This window comes from Stenella coeruleoalba (genome assembly GCF_951394435.1).
Source record: "Stenella coeruleoalba genome assembly, chromosome: 7".
Taxonomy (NCBI): domain Eukaryota; kingdom Metazoa; phylum Chordata; class Mammalia; order Artiodactyla; family Delphinidae; genus Stenella; species Stenella coeruleoalba.
Window position 1 is genome coordinate 47860294 of NC_137153.1, and position 18857 is coordinate 47879150.

Genomic DNA, 18857 nt, shown 5'->3' on the forward strand with positions numbered 1-18857 from the left:
TTAAAACATTTTAAAACTAAGTGACCTGACAGAGGCAGATATACAGAACAAACTAGTGGTTACCAGTGGGGAGAGGGAAGGGGGCAGGGGCAAGATAGGGGTAGGGGATTATGAGGTACAAACTATTATGTACAAAATAAGCTATAAGGATATACTGTACATGGGGAATACAGCCAATATTTTATAATAACTGTAAATGGAGTATAACCTGTAAAAATTGTGAATCACTATATTGTACACCTGTAACTTATTGAAAAAAAAAACTTAGTGACCTGTGATTTTAGCTCAGAGACATTAGTTGTGGTTTTATATTTCTTTGTTGGGTTAAAGAAATAGTGTGGAGAAGGGAGATAGGAAAAATGACACAGATGACAAAAAAGAAACGGTCTCCTTCACAGCTCCTCATCCACTTTAAATCAGAGTGACCCTGATCCTTAAACAGAACGACCCCGACTCTTAAACAAAGACAAAAGCTAGTTTCAAAAAGAAGCACTTACACCACAGGAGCCTGACCTAAGGATAATAACAGTTGGAGGGAAGCTTCAATCAGCCACCTGGCATTTGCCCATCATCTGATATGAGCTAAAAACAAAGGAGTCGGAACATGAAACTGTAAGCACACTGCCCTGGGTCTCAGATAGCCTGGGACAAAGCTGAGAGGCAGAAGTCACACGGGAAATAAGGAACCTACTTACAAAGCAACATCCTAGTAAGTACAATAAAGTGCAGGTATAAACACAAAAACATGCTGAGAGTTGCAAGCAGAGGGGTAACCACAGGCAGATGTGCTCCGGGGCACATTCTGAGGTGGGTCTGGGAAGCTTATGGCTAGTGAGGGAGTCATTGCAGTTGAGAGCGCTTTTGCTCATCTGTTCCTGGTCCACTGCAACTCAGGCCTCCAGTAGGGCAGCACCAACACCACCATTGCGCACTGCTGATTCCACCCAAACTCCATAAACATATGATAAACTCATCAAGCTAAAACTTCATAATCTGTCTTCTATAATAAATTAGCTAATGATCTTGTCTTAAGATTTTCGAAAATGGTCAGCTTGTCTTCCTACTTCTTGTCTTTCTTGCTGTGTGTTACATGGGGCTGCAGTGAACTAGAAATTTCTTCCCCTGAAGACTCTTTATCTGAGGCTTTAGATCACTCACAACTGTTGCTTGCAGATCACCAGTATGGAAGGAACAGAGGTTAATACCTGGCCAAGAATGTGATTCCTCCCACTGAGGGGCTTACTGACTTGTTTATAGAATGGTGAGTCCCAGGAGGACCCTAAAAGAAATACATATTGGATCCTAATGATGTTCTCTTTGCAGGGGCACTGCCTACATTGAGCATTATTAGAACTATAGACTGTTAGCTCCAATCATGGACCCACTACAGCTTTCTAAACCATTTATATCACACTAACTCACTAACTTGATATATCCAGGAACCAAGATTCCAACTGGAAGTACCTCAGTTGGGTGTTGGGTCATTCATATTCCAACCAAAAGGTAACATAAATTGCATATTGATAAGTCTGAAATGATTAAGGCAACCACATAAAATCTTATTACTTAAAAGAAATTAAACTCACTGTGGTTTATTCAGCAATATTCCTCCTCCATGTCCAAAGTCAGATTGTTCACCAGTTAAATCTAATTTGCTGTAATCTTGGTAAATAGGAGGTAATCAACAAGTCCTCAGCTCCAGCTCCGAAGCAACACATAACACATTTCTGAAATACATTAATAAAAAGAGGATGGGGAAAAGGCTTTCTGACCATAACTGACATTCGTGATGTAGCAAGAAGGTTCTCTGAGTTCTGACATTCTATTTGTTGGAATTATAAATACGTACATTGCTTACGTGGTTTGTAATTTGTTATTGCTTCTGTTATCCCTGCATAGTTACTGAGATTAGAGCCCCAATTTCTTGACTGTCTGTCTTAAATTACTAGCTTGCTTGATCTCAGGTCAGCCTCACAACAACCCTTCCGGAAATTATTCTGCTTGCCATTTTGCAGCTGAGGAAACTGAGGCACAGAGAAGTTAAGTATTGCCCAAAGTCTCATAACTAATCAAGGGCAGAGACAATACTTAAAACAACTCTGATGCCAGAGCCCAAGCTCTTCAACATGTGCTCCACGGCTCCCCTAGGGTAAAGCCTTTTTGTGTATTTGCTCATTAATTATATGTGGATTGGTGGTTAGCTCAAACATTTCTAAATAGGGTCTTAGGCCTATCATCCTGGTTGGAAATGGGGAACTAGGGCTCTTGCTTGAAGATATGTTTCAATAGCAAAACCTATTTTCACTTAAACAGTATAGTTATTTGGGGTGGTTTATTTGGACTGATGAACAGAATTTGGAGGGGTTAAGGGTTAAAGTCCTCCCAAGCCATCCTTTGGTACTGCTAGTGTGGATCACATGACTACATACTTAACATCATTTTTTTTTTTTGGTTTCCTGAAGAAGCAATGTGTGCTAGGATACCTGTCTTCCTATTTTACACCTTTGAGCATGAAAATACTCTGAACCACAGTATTAAGTCACAACTACTTTTTCCCTCCGACTGGATTTTTCCTGCTCTGATCCATTGAAAGACATACAAGCTACTGCTACACAATGCCTAAACAATTGTTCAGTTAGATGTGTGGGGGAAAATGCACATTCACTCACTACAAAGCATCATGCATGCAGAGCCACTTTCAATATGTATCTTATTCTCATGGTCATGCAGAATTTAGACCTTGGTGTTTGATTCTCTCTTAGGAAGCATAGTTGTTCTAGGGTTGATATTGCACAAAACCAGAATTGGAGACAAGGGAAATTTTGTCCCTAGGCAGAATTTTGAAGTAGGAAAAACTGTTCTTGGCACTGTATTCCTCTCTTAGGCACTTAATCTGAGTCCCAATCTTACTCTGAACTGGAGGTGTTGGTACTGTCCCCCATAGGTATTCTGAGAAAGGCTGTCATCCACTCAGTACCAGCCTGGTGTCCTCAGGACCCAGTGGGCTCTGGAACTGCACAAAACTGGCCTGAATCAGCTAGCTAAGTGGCTTTGGGTAAATAATCTCTCTGAAACTTGGTCATATCCTCTGTAAAACAGGGATGATAATATCTATATTCTAAATGTGTTAGGAGGATTGAGTGTAATTCTTTTTTTTTTAAATTTATTTATTTTATTTATTTATTTTTGGCTGTATTGGGTCTTTGTTGCTGCGTGCGGGCTTTCTCTAGTTGTGGCGAGCGGGGGCTACTCTTCCTTGTGGTGCGCGGGCTTCTCATTGCAGTGGCTTCTCTTGTCGTGAAGCACCGGCTCTAGGTAGGTGGGCTTCAGTAGTTGTAGCACGTGGGCTCAGTAGTTGGGGCTCGTGGGCTCTAGAGTGCAGGCTCACTAGTTGTGGCGCATGGGCTTAGTTGCTCCGTGGCATGTGGGATCTTCCCAAACCAGGGATCAAACCCATGTCCGCTGCATTGGGAGGCGGATTCTTAACCACTGCGCCACCAGGGAAGCCCCGAGCGTAATTCTTTATGTAGGCTGAGAAGCACAATACCAAAGACACAGTAGGAACTAGATAAATGGTAGATTTTTTGGTGTTTGATATAAGCATAAAGCATAGGTAAAGGGTCTATTTCTGCAGAGGGTATAGGTTTGAGGGAGTTATTTTGTGTATTTCTTCCTCTGACTGATAAAGATGTCCTACGCGATTTTTAAAGATGAAAAATGTTAAGTGCCACTCATCTGTAGCGAATAACCTGAAAATACACTTGCAGACCAAAAGGCTGATTTAACTGGAGATTAAAAAAAAAAATCTTACAGCACATCACAAAACAATAAAGTACATTTTCAAAGGTGAAAAAAAAAACCCACCCAACTCATCCACATTGTGCAACTAGCTTATAGGATGTTTAAAGACATGAAAATCATCCTTGAGAAAATGCTTACATGTAAAGAAGACAAAATTGTCGTGACTATATATTGTGGGAAAGAAAATTACCTAACGAGGCTTGGGGTGAAGTTACAGCGTACTGAACTGTGTCATTAAAAAAACCCAAATCCATTCGTTCATCAAATATTTGTTGAGCGCCTGCTACCTGCCAAGCACAAACAAAATCATTCACAACCACCAACTCTTCTTTGCTTTCTTGGGGCCCAGAAGTCCTCCCCGTTAAGAACGGAACTATCTTGGTAATCAGCTTACGCTAAATTTACCGACCGCGCCATTGAGCAAAGGGACAGAGAAAGTACGCCCCGAACCCCGCCTTGCGCAGACCTCGTGCGTTTACGTATAATCGCATCTCGAAAACACCAAGGCGTACCTACGGTGTCCCACGAGGAAATGGTAGTGCAGCAACAGCGACTTGTTCCGCCCGCGTGAAAGATGGCGCTTCGCGCGTCAGCCATCCCTGCTGCCCGGTTTCTCCCTTGGGGGGCGGGGCCTAGAGAGAGCAGGGGGTGTGTTTAGGAGGTGTGTGGCTTTGTTTTTCCCGCCCTTTCTCTCCTCCCCTTGCTCTCACAGTATTCGCTAAGGGTGAATGAGGAAAGAACTGATAAAATTTACCAGGAGAAGAGCACAAGGCGGGAAACGACCACGGCGTGAAGCGGGTTCGCGGACGCAACGCGCGCGGGGGCGGGGCCAGGGCCGCGGGGGCGGGACTGCGGTTGCGGTTCTATGCCCGCGGCGGCGGCGGCGGCGGCGGAGGCGGTGGAGGCGCAGGCGGTGGCGCGTAGGTGAGTGAGAAGCCGGCGTGTAGGTGGCTGTTTGGGCTCCGGGTACCTGGACCGCGCGGGGGCGGCGGCGGAGGCTCTCGCCAAGGCTCTGCTCGGCTGGTCCTCTCTTTGCCGCTCTCTTCCCTGATCGAAAGCCGGCATCGGGAATTTCAGCCCGGCGACCAGTGGAGTTGCCTTCATCCGGGCTTTCTGGCAGTGGCGGCGCAGAGGCAGGGGGATAGGGGTCGGTCCGTTTTTCCGCCCACAGTCCCCGAGCTGGCTCCTTCTCGGGGTCCCGGCGTGACACTCAGAAGGACCCGTCGGACCCCCTGTGCCGCGGGCTCAAGGGAAAGGAGCCTCGGGCACCGAGAGGCCTGGCCCGGGGAAAACCAGAGGGCGGGCAGCGCGCGGCTGCTCCGTACCAAGTCGGGGTCCGAGAGGGGATGAAGCGGCGTGGCGTGGGGTAATACTACTAGTCTACAGAAGTTGAAGTTTCTAAGGATTGCTGTTGTCTTGTAAATTTGGGCAGCAATTCTAGACTGTCTTTTGCTCCCGTTCTGTGGTTCATGACCTGCTTACTTCACTTCTCCGGGGATACACAGACTTACTTAAAAGAATTGACCATTATGACTTGGGCATCACTTGACTGATGGTATCGGTTGCAAAAAGAAGTGCACTGATTACGCGTCTGCTGTGACCATTCAGGGTCTGACTGGCCCCAGTGAACTCCACCAGGCTTCTGTATTCAGGAGACCGGGAGGTCATGCACTTGCCCGAGAGACATGGCCCTTTCAGAAACAATGAAGTTTGTTAGGCTCTCGTTAAAACAGTCTGGTTGTGGCCAGTGGATAAATTTCAATTCAAACTGTTTTCATCTCTCTTGTGATTCAGAGCAAGGGGACACAATACATCTGGCACTTTAATTTGTACAAAGAGATTGGAAAATACTGTTAGATACGATCTTAGACATTGGAAAACTTTTAACATAAAGGGAACATCACAGAAGCAAGAATACAATATATGGGAAATTAATAATATGGAGTCAGAATACTTGAAGTATGATGGTGTTATGTGACACAGACACTGTTGCCAGCACCTTGGCAGTCTAGGAAAGCCCTGAATCAGTTGGAAACTACCTCATGATGCCTGTTCTCTTTACACATATGAAACAAAAACAAGAGAAGTGATAGACCACATTGCAGATTGTGCACTATGCCAGGACTAACCTGCTCCAAGGAAACAGTTACATGGGGGCTAAAGTGTTTTTTCCCCACCTTTTAAAGTTGTTAAAATAGTGTCTTTCTTTGGCCCTGTTAGCAGTTCAGAATTTACTTTCAGAGAGAGAGAAAACCAGAGGAGACGCCTATCTTTCAAGCCTGCCCTTGGGCTCTATTTTAATTAAGGAATTCTAAGGAGTAGTAGGTTAGCCTGCCTGTTTGAGAAACTGGAGCTGTGAGAGATGGCCTGATAGTGATATGATGAACTTAACCTCTGAGTCTTGAAGTGTTGCGAACTATCTGGTGTTACAAGCAGATCACTGTTAATAGTTGGTCTGGGCAGCTCCTGTTTTGGAAGGTGGGCTGGTTTAGGATCCTGCTTCTCTTAGAGCTGGGAGAAAATAAACAGAAAACATGGTTACAAGAAGTGTGGGCCTTATGATGGTTGAATTCTGATTTGCAACAGCAGTGGACCAACCAACTTTCTAAATATCAATCAGAGAAGAGATGGCTGATTTTTAGCAAAGGTTTAAGAAAAAGCAAAACTTCAAAACTACCCCTGTGCTAACAGTTTTAACAGATGATAATTAGTATAATCTTTACATCTGCATATGTTGGATGATTTTCAGCAAGTATATTGGGTACATCCTCATGAACCCTGTTTTTTGTTTACAGGAGTGTGGCAAGCCACTGTGTCACCCAATTTGAATCCTGGCTTCCCTCAAACACTTACGGCTTTTGTTTGATAACTGTCTGGTGTAGCCAGCACTGCATGTAAATAAGATATATAGATAAAAGACTCTTGGTTTTGAACTGATTTTTTTGAGCCATGTCTGTATGTATGCATTGTCTTTACCAAAGATGATGACTCTAAGTGTTAGTAGACTCATTTTACTACTCTCCTAAGTGTACTCCTCTGTGACTTTTGGCAGGATTTAAAGCTAAACAATTCAACATAGCCTTTGTCCCTTATTCTCTTTCTAATGATACTAGCAATGAGATTGAATGTAATTAGTGGTCTATAATAGTTGAGTTTTCACAATCAGGTAAAAAGTTGTCCCATAATCTAACCATATTTGCTCCAGGGCTCAATTCCATTTAAGGAAGTGTTTTTATTTTCAACATAATGATGAAATGTTTGAGTAGCAGTATTGCCTTTATGATTATTCACCTTTTTTATCCAAAAAGGAAGAACAAAAGAAGAATATGTTACCATATAATTTTATAGCTCTGTGTTTACTTAATTCGTCTCCTTGGCCTCCAGTTTGCTATTGTTAACTATCATAACATCATTACGGTTTCAATTCAGATTATATTCCTATATTCTGTCATTATAAACTGACTGTTTAAATTGTATCCATAACAGTGGGTATTTTAAACAAACTATACAACTTATACCCAGTATAGTCTCTTAAATCTATTAAATTGATATAACACATTAAAAAAGTGAATATTTCCTAAGTGAATTTCTAAAATAAAAAATACACAAGAACTGTTCTCGTGTTAAGCCATTTCTGCACATATCCACATACCTACTGTAAAGCGTTTTGCCAAGCACTGTATAACTGTTCTTGACATCATGATAAAAGTGCTCATACAGTACTCTAAAATTAGAGTCGTTTTTTGTTGGGTTTTTTTTTTTTTTTTGCTTTTCATCAGTCTCTGAACTCTCCTGACAAGATGTAGATCAAATTCTTTATTTTAAGTAAAATGGTTTACTTTGACATGAATTTAGTTACAGATAAAATGTTAATTCCCAAAGCAAGCATACAGGCAAAGATAGATATATCATAGTTCACCTATTATTAACTACTATCCTTTACCACTATATGACGAATAGATTCCACAATTTTAGACTTGTTTAAATGAAATTGGTATTGAATATGCATAGGTATTCAATTTTAACACTAGGCAGGAATGATTCATTTTACATTAACATCACATTGAATGTACACTTTCAGAGTGATACAATGGGGTGGGTTAAGATATACAAGAGACCTGGAGTCCAGCCTGGCTTGGTGACCTTGGGCAGTTCCTCTTCTCTGTTTTCTCAGTAGATTGAAAGGTTGACCGGGCCCATCCAATCATTTAGTTCTCTACATGTTTTAAATAACTAAAGCTTTTTTACCCGTTTAGTATAACTCTCTTTGCAATGATAAAAGGCTACGCTGCTGTCTTGAATAGCATATTAAATGTATTTATCTGTCATTTTAAACACCAGTATTGGGCTTTACCCAAAGAGCATCATTGAGTGCATTGAGGACTTTTTGCTTATTTTCTCTTATGGTTCTAGATTGTTGTATTCTTGCAAGCTTTTGCTTTTTTTTTTTTTTTTTCCTTTTCTTAGCAGCTTTTAAGGTTTTCTCCTGTCAGGTGTGGACTGCTGTAGTAAAGTGCCACAAACTGTGTGATGTAAAAATGAGGAAAATGTATTCTCTCTCTGTTCTGAAAGCTAGAAGTCTGAAATAAGGTGTTGGCAGGGGCATGCTCCTCTAAAGTTTCCACGGAAGAATCGTTCTTTGCCTCATCTTAGCTTCTGATAGTTACCAGCGATCCTTCACATTACTTTAATGGCTTGTTGCTGCATCACTCCAGTTTCTGCCTTCGTCTTCGCATGGCCCTGTTTTCCCTGTCTGTGTGTCTCCAAATCTTTCTCCTTGTAATGACACCAGCCATTGGATTAGGACCCCATCTTAACGTGATTACACCTATTTCCAAATAAGGTCACATTCACAGATACAGGGGGTTATTAGGACTTGAGCATATATTTTGGGGGGACATAGTTCAGCCCACAAGAAGTGTCATGGTCTCTAGCTGAGCCCTCCCTTTCTCAATTTGTTTCTCTTTAGTTCCTATGGTTTAGGAAACAAATATCCAATCATATTAGAATTGCATATAGGCTGGATATTTAGAAACAGTGAGGATCTGTTCTATGAGCTTTAGTATATAATATTTTATGTTAATGTTCAGAGGCTTTTTTTAAGGCCATTATTATTTTGGATTTCTAAGTGTATGCCCTGAATATAAGTGGCATGTTACTATGTATGGTAGTACATTATCATCATATCGCAAACACTTCATATGCACCTGCCATGCTAGTTTAATGTCTCTTTCATGTAGGAGACGTGCTTCCAAATCGTTTTGACTGAAGAGGAGAAAACCACATATACGTAAATCATTTGAGGGTTTGGGGTTTTTTTGACCTTAGAATGCCCTTTATTTCTTCGTAAAATTGGTTTACAATGTTGTGTTTCTGCTGTACAGCAAAGTGAACCAGTTATACATATACATATATCCACTCTTTTTTAGATTCTCTTCCCATATAGGTCATTACAGAGTATTGAGTAGAGTTCCCTGTGCTATACAGTAGATTCTTATTAGTTATCTATTTTATATATAGTAGTGTATATATGTCAGTCCCAAAATATGCGTTTTTGGTGGATGGCTTAAAATCGTTGAACCTAATCACTCATTTTGTTTGTCATTGTTTAGATAACCTTGGAGCTTTTGGATAATGTGACAGTTGGGATGCAGTGATGTCGACTCTCTGTCCACCACCTTCTCCAGCTGTTGCCAAGACAGAGATTGCTTTAAGTGGTGAATCCCCTTTATTAGCAGCAACCTTTGCTTACTGGGACAATATTCTTGGTCCTAGAGTAAGGCACATCTGGGCTCCAAAGACAGAACAGTTACTTCTAAGCGATGGAGAAATAACTTTTCTTGCCAACCATACCCTCAATGGAGAAATCCTTCGAAATGCAGAGAGTGGGGCGATAGACGTAAAGTTTTTTGTCTTGTCTGAAAAAGGAGTAATTATTGTGTCATTAATCTTCGATGGAAACTGGAATGGGGATAGGAGCACCTATGGACTATCAATTATACTTCCCCAGACGGAGCTGAGTTTCTATCTCCCACTTCACAGAGTGTGTGTGGATAGATTAACACACATTATCCGGAAGGGAAGGATATGGATGCACAAGGTGAGTGGGTTTGGAAGCGTATTAAGCATGCCAACCTAGCTACTGAAAGTTTACCTCCTGATACATTTTTATCTAATTTTTAGAAATTATATGCAATTAAGTTCAAACAGGAGCTGTTATTTGCTTCTACCCTATTAGGTACCGGTAGATCTTAGGCTGATGTCTGTGGTCTTCTAACTCTGCAAAGTAGGAGATGATAGCTTCACATTGTAAATAGAAAGCCAAAGCTTAGAGAAATAAGGAAACATAAGTTTTAGAGTCTGGATTTGTCTTGGGAGCCTTTGACTCTAAAAGCTTTTTGTTTCTGCATTGCATGACCCTGTCTTTCACTTACCACTGTGTGGGCGTAAGCAGTTCAGAACAATAGTTTCATAAGCCTTTGCCCAAATAACCTTTGGTCCCTTTAATTTCTTTGCCAAGTTCCCAATTTGTAAAATGAAGACGTTGGACCAAATGGTTTTCAGGAGATATTCCTTTTAATTTTGTAGATTGAGGTAGAGGAAATCATTGTTGTCCCCTAATCTTATAGTTTAATATATAATGATAATTATATTTCCATATACTGTAATTTTGGCAGATGAGAAGAACAAATTTAATTCTCCTTTCTGCTTTGCAGTTTGATACTAACATGGAAGTCCACTAAAGCCTTACTGATTTTATAAGGCTTTTACCAAATAGTAAGGAAAAATAGTATCTTTTAAAAGAAGAGTTTTTTTTACTGTGTTTGCAGGCTTGCCTCCTTTCTTCTCACGTGCTTATGAAAATCATTTAAAATCTGGAAGCTGTATAGTCACTAGATTTGTCTGGATCTTATCTAATTTGAAAAGTACAAATCATCAGTTTCCTTTGTGAAACTACACAGATGTTACATTGACTCTTTCTGTCACATTATCTGTTTTTAACTGCAGATAAAAAGGGTGTTTTTATTTTATTTCGTATTGTCTGTGAGAGCATGGATTTGTTGGGTTAATCCCCCCCCTTTTTTTTTTTGCCCTAAAGTGGAACATGTCGTTACCATGAACTAAATTACCCAAGAAGATGTCTGCCATTTAACTGTATTGTGAAAAATAAACAAGTATCAAAATGTTGTGTTTTTTTTTTATTTTAATGAATTTTCTCTCTCTCAGGAAAGGCAAGAAAATGTCCAGAAGATCATCTTGGAAGGCACAGAGAGAATGGAAGATCAGGTAAGGTGCAGATTGCATATTACAAGACACTGCCAAACCCACTACATATGTCTGTATAAAGCTAAGGGCTGCTTCTGTTAAGGCCTTGAAGACATACTAGTTTGACAGAGTGAGCCTGAGCACGAACAGAATCTTTATGGAGATAAATGGAATAAACTGGATGAAAATTTCCATATCTTAGACCTGAAGAGTTAAATAAGTAAAGGATAATAATAATTGCATCCACAAATTAATATTTTGCTTCCCTTTTTTTCTGTTTGCATGGGATAAGTTTTGGATAACTTGTTCATAGTAAAAATTTAAAATTCTATATGAGTTTTATTTTTTTTTTAAGGTATTCCTTCTCAAACATTTCCGCAGAAGTAGTTGTAACAGGAGAGTGAGCGCCCCTAAAGTATCTGGGGGTACAGACACAGCTCTAAGCATAATATTTCTTTGAAGTCTCGTGTTGTATCTTTAAAACTCATTGTATTCCGTGATATATCTTTTTGCTTTAATATTACAGTTTGCCGGTGATATTCCTCACCTTCTTACCACTTGGGCTTCCAGTGGTATCAAGTCTCCAGGAAAACATGCTGTGTTTATCCCATGGTTTTGAACATCCTTAGGGAGCAGGCACCAGGGTTTGAGAAGCATGATTGCAAGGGTATGGCTTCCCTTATGGAAATTAATTGCAAACATTTCAGCCTAGGGCAGAGGCGTTTGGAAGGCGAATCCCCAAAGGAAAAAGTGTTCTTTGCTTTTACTTTCATTGCTTCTGGCCACCCTCCTTGCTCCTCTGTTAAAACTCCAGTCTAAACAAGCCTTCTCCCTGGTTCTCTTTAGCCTGCCTGAGACAAATGATATTTTAAACAATAACTTTTTCTAAAAGTTTGTCAAAATACAGGAACATGAACAAGGGAAATACAAAACCCTATAAAATGATCTTCTTTACAAAATTGTTAAGTTTGTACTTTTGTAAATAACTTTTACAAAAGTCAGAAGGAGGTAATTATGGGGCAAGTTCTAAGACTTACAAGGAAATGTTTCCCTTTACTCAGAGAAGCCCAGCCTTTGCTTGCTGGTCAGTAAGCAGGGTGCCAAGGAATGGGATGAATTTCACCAACTTCTAGATGTACCTGCTAGTTACGGAGTAACTAGTAGAGTTATCTGAAAATAACGAAATTTAAGACCCAGTAAAATTCTACTTTTTCTGGGATTTTTTTTCAAACCAGAAACCTGTACTTATAAAGTTGACCACTATTAACATTTAGGTTTATTTCTCATTTAAGGGCTTTTCTTGAAAATGTTATCCTATCCCTTCTATGTCAAGAGGAAAGTATACTTGGACAAACTGGAGGTTTTTAAAGGGGAAACGTTCACCTGCTGAAAAGTTCAAGTTAGAGAAGTCCAAGGAGGAAATAACTGGAAGCATTTTCTTTTAGAGCCTCTTCTGTGTTCAGCCGTCTAGGATTTGTCATTGTTGTTAAGCTTCAATGAGCATAGCCATTTGCTTATGATGATAAATGTCTGAGATGCATACTATATATACCTACACCTAAGGGGAGGTATTTTCCCATAACTATCCTTTCTGAAAAGGAGGAGTCACCTGATAATCGAGTTCTTGCAAATCTCATATCATGTGCTTGCAGTGACTTTATTTTGAACAATAAATACTGTTTGAGGATGATACTTAGTCTAAAACAACTTTAATCAGTGCTAGTTTTAGATGCTTATAGCTGTCATCTGGTAAAATCATTTTACAAGGAAGCAAATTTAACGCAGCTTCAGTTATTAATCTTCTTGAATTGCATGTGTTGATTGTTGTAATTGTAAGCAGACATTTAAAAAATCACTTTGAAAAGCAAAAACAGTGAGTGGTTTTATGTTTGTAAGTTACTACAGGGATGGATTTTTTTTTTTTTTTAAATAATAAAACCTCCTGTGTGATGCAAGGGGGCCTATTAGGATAAAATTTCCAGAGACAGCATCACATTTAAATTCTGAAGCAACTTATATGATAAGGGGCTCTGAAAACTAGGTTTGGTCACTCAAAAAATGGACTGACTGCAAGGATGACAGAGGTTCTAATTTGAATATGCATGTAAAGAGTTTGAATATAATCATTTCATAAAACGTGAATGAGGGGGAAAGTTTTATTGTTAGATCTTAAATAATAGGTGATTTTAAAACATGCGTAGCTAAAGATTGATAGACATATGACAATTTCATCTGCCTCTAAAAGTTTACATATTCAGGATGGGCAAAACATTTTGGGGGAGTGGTGGTGGCAGTGAATAAATGAGGGAGCACCCGTATTTGAGACACTTTATGTGTGTGGTGTTCTGTACTGAATTTTCAATTTCATTCTAGAAACTGCAGATTTTAAAATTACATCTTTGAGATGTAATAAGTAGTAGCATTACCTTGAAAGAATACTGAAGGAAATTTGTCTGCCTTATTGATTCTTAAAAATATATGTTATGACTTTGATTTGCATTTGGGTAGATTATACCTTATTATGAATGTAGAGATTGAGGGGTTTTTTTTAGATTTTTGTTTTTTTGATGTGGACCAATTTTAAAGTCTTTATTGAATTTGTTACAACACTGCTTCTGTTTTATGTTTTGGTTTTTTGGCCGCGAGGCATGTGGGATCCTAGCTCCGTGACCAGGGATCGAACCTGCACCCCCTGCATTGGAAGGCGAAATCCCAACCACTGGACCACCATGGAAGTCCTGAGATTGAGTATTGATTCACACTTTACTACTGAGTTATCTGCTGAGGATTTCAAAGCCTTTTTATGCTTGGCTTTCCTTATTTTTAATATAAAATGCATCAGTGACCTTTGATTAACAAAAGTTCTTATATCTCAAAATTTCAAAGGAGAACCTTTCTAAATTTGGTGTGGTGATTTAATTATTTTGTGTAAATGATAAACCAATGATTCCATTCTGACTAAAGAAAATTATTCCTGGGATTTCCCTGGCGATTCAGTGGTTAAGACTCCATGCTCCCACAACATTGCAAAACAACTGTAGCCCCAATAAAAAAAAAAAAAACAAAACTGTATACTTTTAATGAGTAACATATTCTAGGCATACTATGGGATATGGGAAACTTTCCCGTAATAAAGATATTTAATTAACAACAACAAAAAAGTCTTCGTTCTCCCAATGCAGGGGGTATGGGTTCGATCCCTGGTTGGGGAACTAAGATCCCACATGTCGCATGGTGCAGCCAAAAAAAAAGAGAAAAAAAGAAAATTATTGCTGGAAGAATGAAAAGGAGTTTTAAACAGCATGTAAATCCTTTAGAAATAGAAATATTTTGGAGTATTAGACTTGTTTGGGGCTGTTTGAACAAGTTATCAAGTATTTCTATCAAAGGGTGTTATTCTTTGCTTTCAGTTTTTTATTGCCCACTTTATCCTATATTGTGTGATTTTTCTTCACGTCATTTTACTTTTTTATGCAGGGTCAGAGTATTATTCCAATGCTTACTGGAGAGGTAATTCCTGTCATGGAACTGCTCTCATCTATGAAATCCCACAGTGTCCCTGAAGAAATAGATGTAAGTTCTCACTTGTAACGTTAAATAGGATATTACTATGATGTGTATTAGTAATATTCTAATTTTAGTAATATACATTTTTTTGTCATATATACTGTTCATATGAATTATTAGCCACTTTAACAAACACACTTAAAATCCCGAATTTTATGGCCAGAGGCTTTTTGGTCGGTAATGGTAATATGATAAAATTAAATTCATGAAGTTAATTTCTCCACTTTTGCATTTCCTAAGCGGGAGAATTTCAGACCTTAGAGAATCAGTCAGTATTTAATGCAGTACTTTTTGTAACAAAGCAGTGTGCGAATCACTGGCAGTTAATGGAAGTTCACTCACCTTCACTAATCTGATTTCCTTAATCATTCATTTGTTGAGGACATTAGAAATTACACACTATGCATGTATAGAGAAATCTTTAGGAAACTATTTTTGTTGCTCCCTGACTTGGTAATTAAGATGTGTCTCCTGATTGTGACAGCTCAGAAGAGGAAATTGTTCTTGTAAACATTGTTGCTTAAGCTGTCTGACCAGCTTTCACATCATTTGTTCTGCAAGTTTATAGTGATGCACACAGATTGTTTTATGGGGATTTGTGATGCTCAGAAATGAGGGCAGTGTGTTATATTGAGCCTAGACTTCAGAAAACTTGTCTATTAAAAGTGTTATTTCAGCGTTTTGTTACAGCCAGAATAAATTTTTTTTTTTTTGGTTCATTTTAGATAGCTGATACAGTTCTCAATGATGATGATATTGGTGACAGTTGTCATGAAGGCTTTCTTCTCAAGTAAGAATTTTGTTTCTTTTTGTAAAAGCTGGGTGAAGCAGATGCACATCTTACGCTCACCTGTGACAAAATTGGGAAGGAAGAAAATAATAACAGAATGCCTACCTTCATTATTCTAGGGTCAAAAATGCATATTTGAACTATTGCTTAGTTTTGTGTTACTTCTTTACTTATCACATGCCTATGATATATTTGATGTTACTGTATTTAATATTTAAAGAAGTTGAATTTCCGTAGTACTCAGGCAAGAATTCTTGGACCCTTGTTTGGTTCCGGTTTCTTGTTTTTCTTCTCATTAGAGCTGAAACTAAGAATCCTTTCGAATTAAGTTGCATTGTGGATAGACTTATTTCGGCCTAGAAAAGAAAATTATTCATATTTGTACTGATTCTTTCCATTTTACAACAGATTTCAGTGCTTAAAAGTGTGAGCTCTAAAACCAGACTTCCTGGCTTACTGCTGTGTAACCCTGGGCAAGCCACCTGAACTCTGTTCCTCCATTACCTCATTTATAAAATGGGAATATTAGTAGTACCTACTTCATAGGATTGTTGTAAGCCTTGAGTGAGATAAATCATATTAAGCATTTAAAACAGTGCATGGCACATATAAGCACATAATAATAGCTAATAGCTTACATTTTCTATTTATATTTCTTCTAAGAAAACGATAATAACAATAATAATAGCCAGTATTTATTGAGTGCCTATGTGCTAAGTCCCTTAACTGAGTACTGCGTCTACATGTATAATCTCATCTCCTACTTGAGTGTTTCTTTACAATTACAGATTATCACAAAATTTTATTTTAAAAAATAAGGAGTGAAAGGATAAAGTATTTGCTCTTATGTCTACAGTCTTCTCCTTTAGGTTCATGATGGAGTCTTAGAGGTGTGAGTTTGTTTAATCTCCAGGCCTTACATGGCTTGAATCAGGAGCTCTTTAGTCCTGATTCTGATCAGTGTCAGCCATTCATGTTATTTTTAATCCCATTTGACTTTAAATTAACCACTTAACCTCTCTACACCTCAGTTTCTTCCACGATAAAATGGTAATATTTTACTAACTGCATTGTTTTAAGGTTCAAATAGAATCTGTGAGAGGCATGTGGTGGAAAATGCAAAGTACTATAGAAATAAAAGATGACATTATAATCAGAGTTTTGGTGTTCATCATGTAAAGCTATTCAGAGTTATTTGAAGCTCACTTTATTTTTTTTTTTTAGTTTGTGAAATTGTTTTACAGTCAGTGTTTTTAATCTTTTTTTTTTTTTTTTTTTTTTTCAATTTATAGTGCCATCAGCTCCCACTTGCAGACGTGTGGCTGTTCTGTTGTAGTAGGTAGCAGTGCGGAGAAAGTAAATAAGGTAATTTATTTTATAAACCAGCAAACGATCTGACTTTTTAAAACTGCTAACATATTATGGATTGTAATTTAAAGGTTAGGTTGCCATCAAGATGATCTAATAGTATAAGGAGGCAATATAATCTGACCAAATTACTGTGACACCCTGTGGCAAAAATGAGTTTAAAGTAAACTGTTTGAATAGGAAGTCATTTATCAGTTTCATTGTGGTAATTCATAAATACTTGTCTCAGTACTGTATAAATGGTTTTGAGAATATTTTAAGGTCAGATGTTTTTAAAAATATTTGTCTTCTATTTCCTAATGTTATCTTTAATAAATGTGAAGATAGCCATGTACTTTTGGTACTAATTACAAAGAAATGGTATCTGATCATTCATCTTGATTTCACTATCTTGCTTTTCCCCCTAAATCTATTCCTTTTAGGGACCTATTGCTATTAAGTGATCGATGGAGGTTATATCTTATTCAGTAACATTTGTGACCATTTGTTTTAGTGCTATATGAGTTAATAAATAATTAATGAACAGTTACCTTTCCAAGCATTAGGTAATAAACTAAGGAATTTTGTACTTTTCTTCACTGATGATTAATTAGAGAGAGAAAAGTGCACATATCTATCAATTTAAGCAAACCTAATTTTTCTAAGTTTTACACAGGAAATATATTAGGAATGATTATTTGCTTGACAAATATATTTATAATTTTTTTCTGTAATATAATAAGCTACCCTGTATAATTACTTGACCCTTGATTTACCAAAATTATATTTCTGGTACAACCATTTATGACAGGTTAGCTTACCTCTGTTATTATATTGCATCTAGTGACTTATTATTATTTCTGTTACCCAAGGAAGGTAGCTTTCAATTTGTGTCCTCCAAAGCCTTCAGGTTCCACAGGGCCTTCCCAGTTGCTTCTTGGAGGGAGAAAGCCTCTATGGTTGGGGCTCTGTTTTTCAAACATTTTTCTCATCCCACATCCTCTTCTAGCTTAATAACTTCTCTTTTATCTTTTCTCTTTTTAATTTAAGAAAAGGTTGCCATCACTAGTTTGAAAACCACTGTTCTAATATAAAAACTCTGAATATAGTCTGAATTCCAAGGTAGTTAGATGGCTTTTTATTTTTCCTAATAGAACTATGATCAAATCCTGTTAGAATGACAGGTTTCTAATCCCCAACCAATGGCTTGCTTGTTTTAAATTAAATTTGAAAGAATTAATTCTCATTCTGTTGAAGGAGTTAGACACTTAGATATTCATTGTAATGGGATTTTACATATAGAACTATTAACAGAAGCCATAATTCTCCTTGATTTAACTGCATTTAGTTTTCTCGTCCAAACGGTTTACTTGTTTGAAATACACTTGTTGCTGGGTGGAGATACAATCAATAATTATATTAGGTCATTATTTCCTAATATAAGATTAGGAATAAGGGTTCCATGGTCAAGTAAGTTTGAAAAAGTCTGCATATTGTTTCAGTCACCTGGAGAGTCACAATATGTATTCAAATGTTAAAGGTTTTGAGATACCATACAATAAATTTACTAACATTTCCCAAACTTACTTGACCACAGAATACCTATTTTAAGCAACAAGTGTGATATCCCATAGACTATTCCAGGTGACTGTGGAATACTTATTTCTCAGAATAGATTTTATTGACAATAACAATTGAAATTTCTATTCAGATCTCTTTCATAAGCAAACCAGTGACCTTTTTACTTCATATTTTAATGCTAAAATATTTTCACTTACAGATAGTAAGAACATTATGCCTTTTTCTGACTCCAGCAGAGAGAAAATGCTCCAGATTATGTGAAGCAGAATCATCATTTAAATACGAGTCAGGGCTCTTTGTACAAGGCCTACTAAAGGTATAGTTTCCATTTATCACGGGTGAACCCAATTTTTTGTTTTGTTTTGTTTTGTTTTTGCGGTACGCGGGCCTCTCACTGTTGTGGCCTCTCCCGTTGCGGAGCAACAGTCTCCGGACGCGCAGGCTCAGCGGCCATGGCTCACGGGCCCAGCCACTCCACGGCATGTGGGATCTTCCCGGACCGGGG

At 38.2% G+C, this 18857-nt stretch overlaps 1 protein-coding gene and 1 long non-coding RNA gene across 6 annotated transcripts in view; one reads left to right on the forward strand and one right to left on the reverse strand.

Moving 5' to 3' along the window:
• LOC307189193 overlaps positions 1-4492 on the reverse strand; it is a 325811-nt gene extending 321319 nt beyond the window's left edge. The window contains exons 1-2 of the long non-coding RNA XR_013829115.1: positions 4314-4492; positions 1587-1727 (exon numbers count right to left, since the gene is read on the reverse strand). This is a non-coding gene — a long non-coding RNA (uncharacterized lncRNA). The remainder of the gene's footprint in view (positions 1-1586; positions 1728-4313) is intronic.
• An 87-nt stretch (positions 4493-4579) lies between these two features.
• C9orf72 (C9orf72-SMCR8 complex subunit) overlaps positions 4580-18857 on the forward strand; it is a 32137-nt gene continuing 17859 nt past the window's right edge. For 4 of the 5 annotated variants that reach the window (XR_013829096.1, XR_013829097.1, XM_079926731.1 and 1 more), the window contains exons 1-7: positions 4580-4725; positions 9414-9901; positions 11029-11088; positions 14545-14640; positions 15360-15424; positions 16717-16789; positions 18552-18668. Coding sequence is in view for 3 of the 5 variants with exons in the window: in XM_079926731.1 (XP_079782857.1) it covers positions 9458-9901; positions 11029-11088; positions 14545-14640; positions 15360-15424; positions 16717-16789; positions 18552-18668 (855 nt within the window). In the remaining 2 variants the exon portion in view is untranslated. Of the gene's footprint in view, positions 4726-9045; positions 9092-9413; positions 9902-11028; positions 11089-14544; positions 14641-15359; positions 15425-16716; positions 16790-18551; positions 18669-18857 lie in introns of those variants that run through there. The other variant, XM_079926730.1, reaches the window with a different exon arrangement.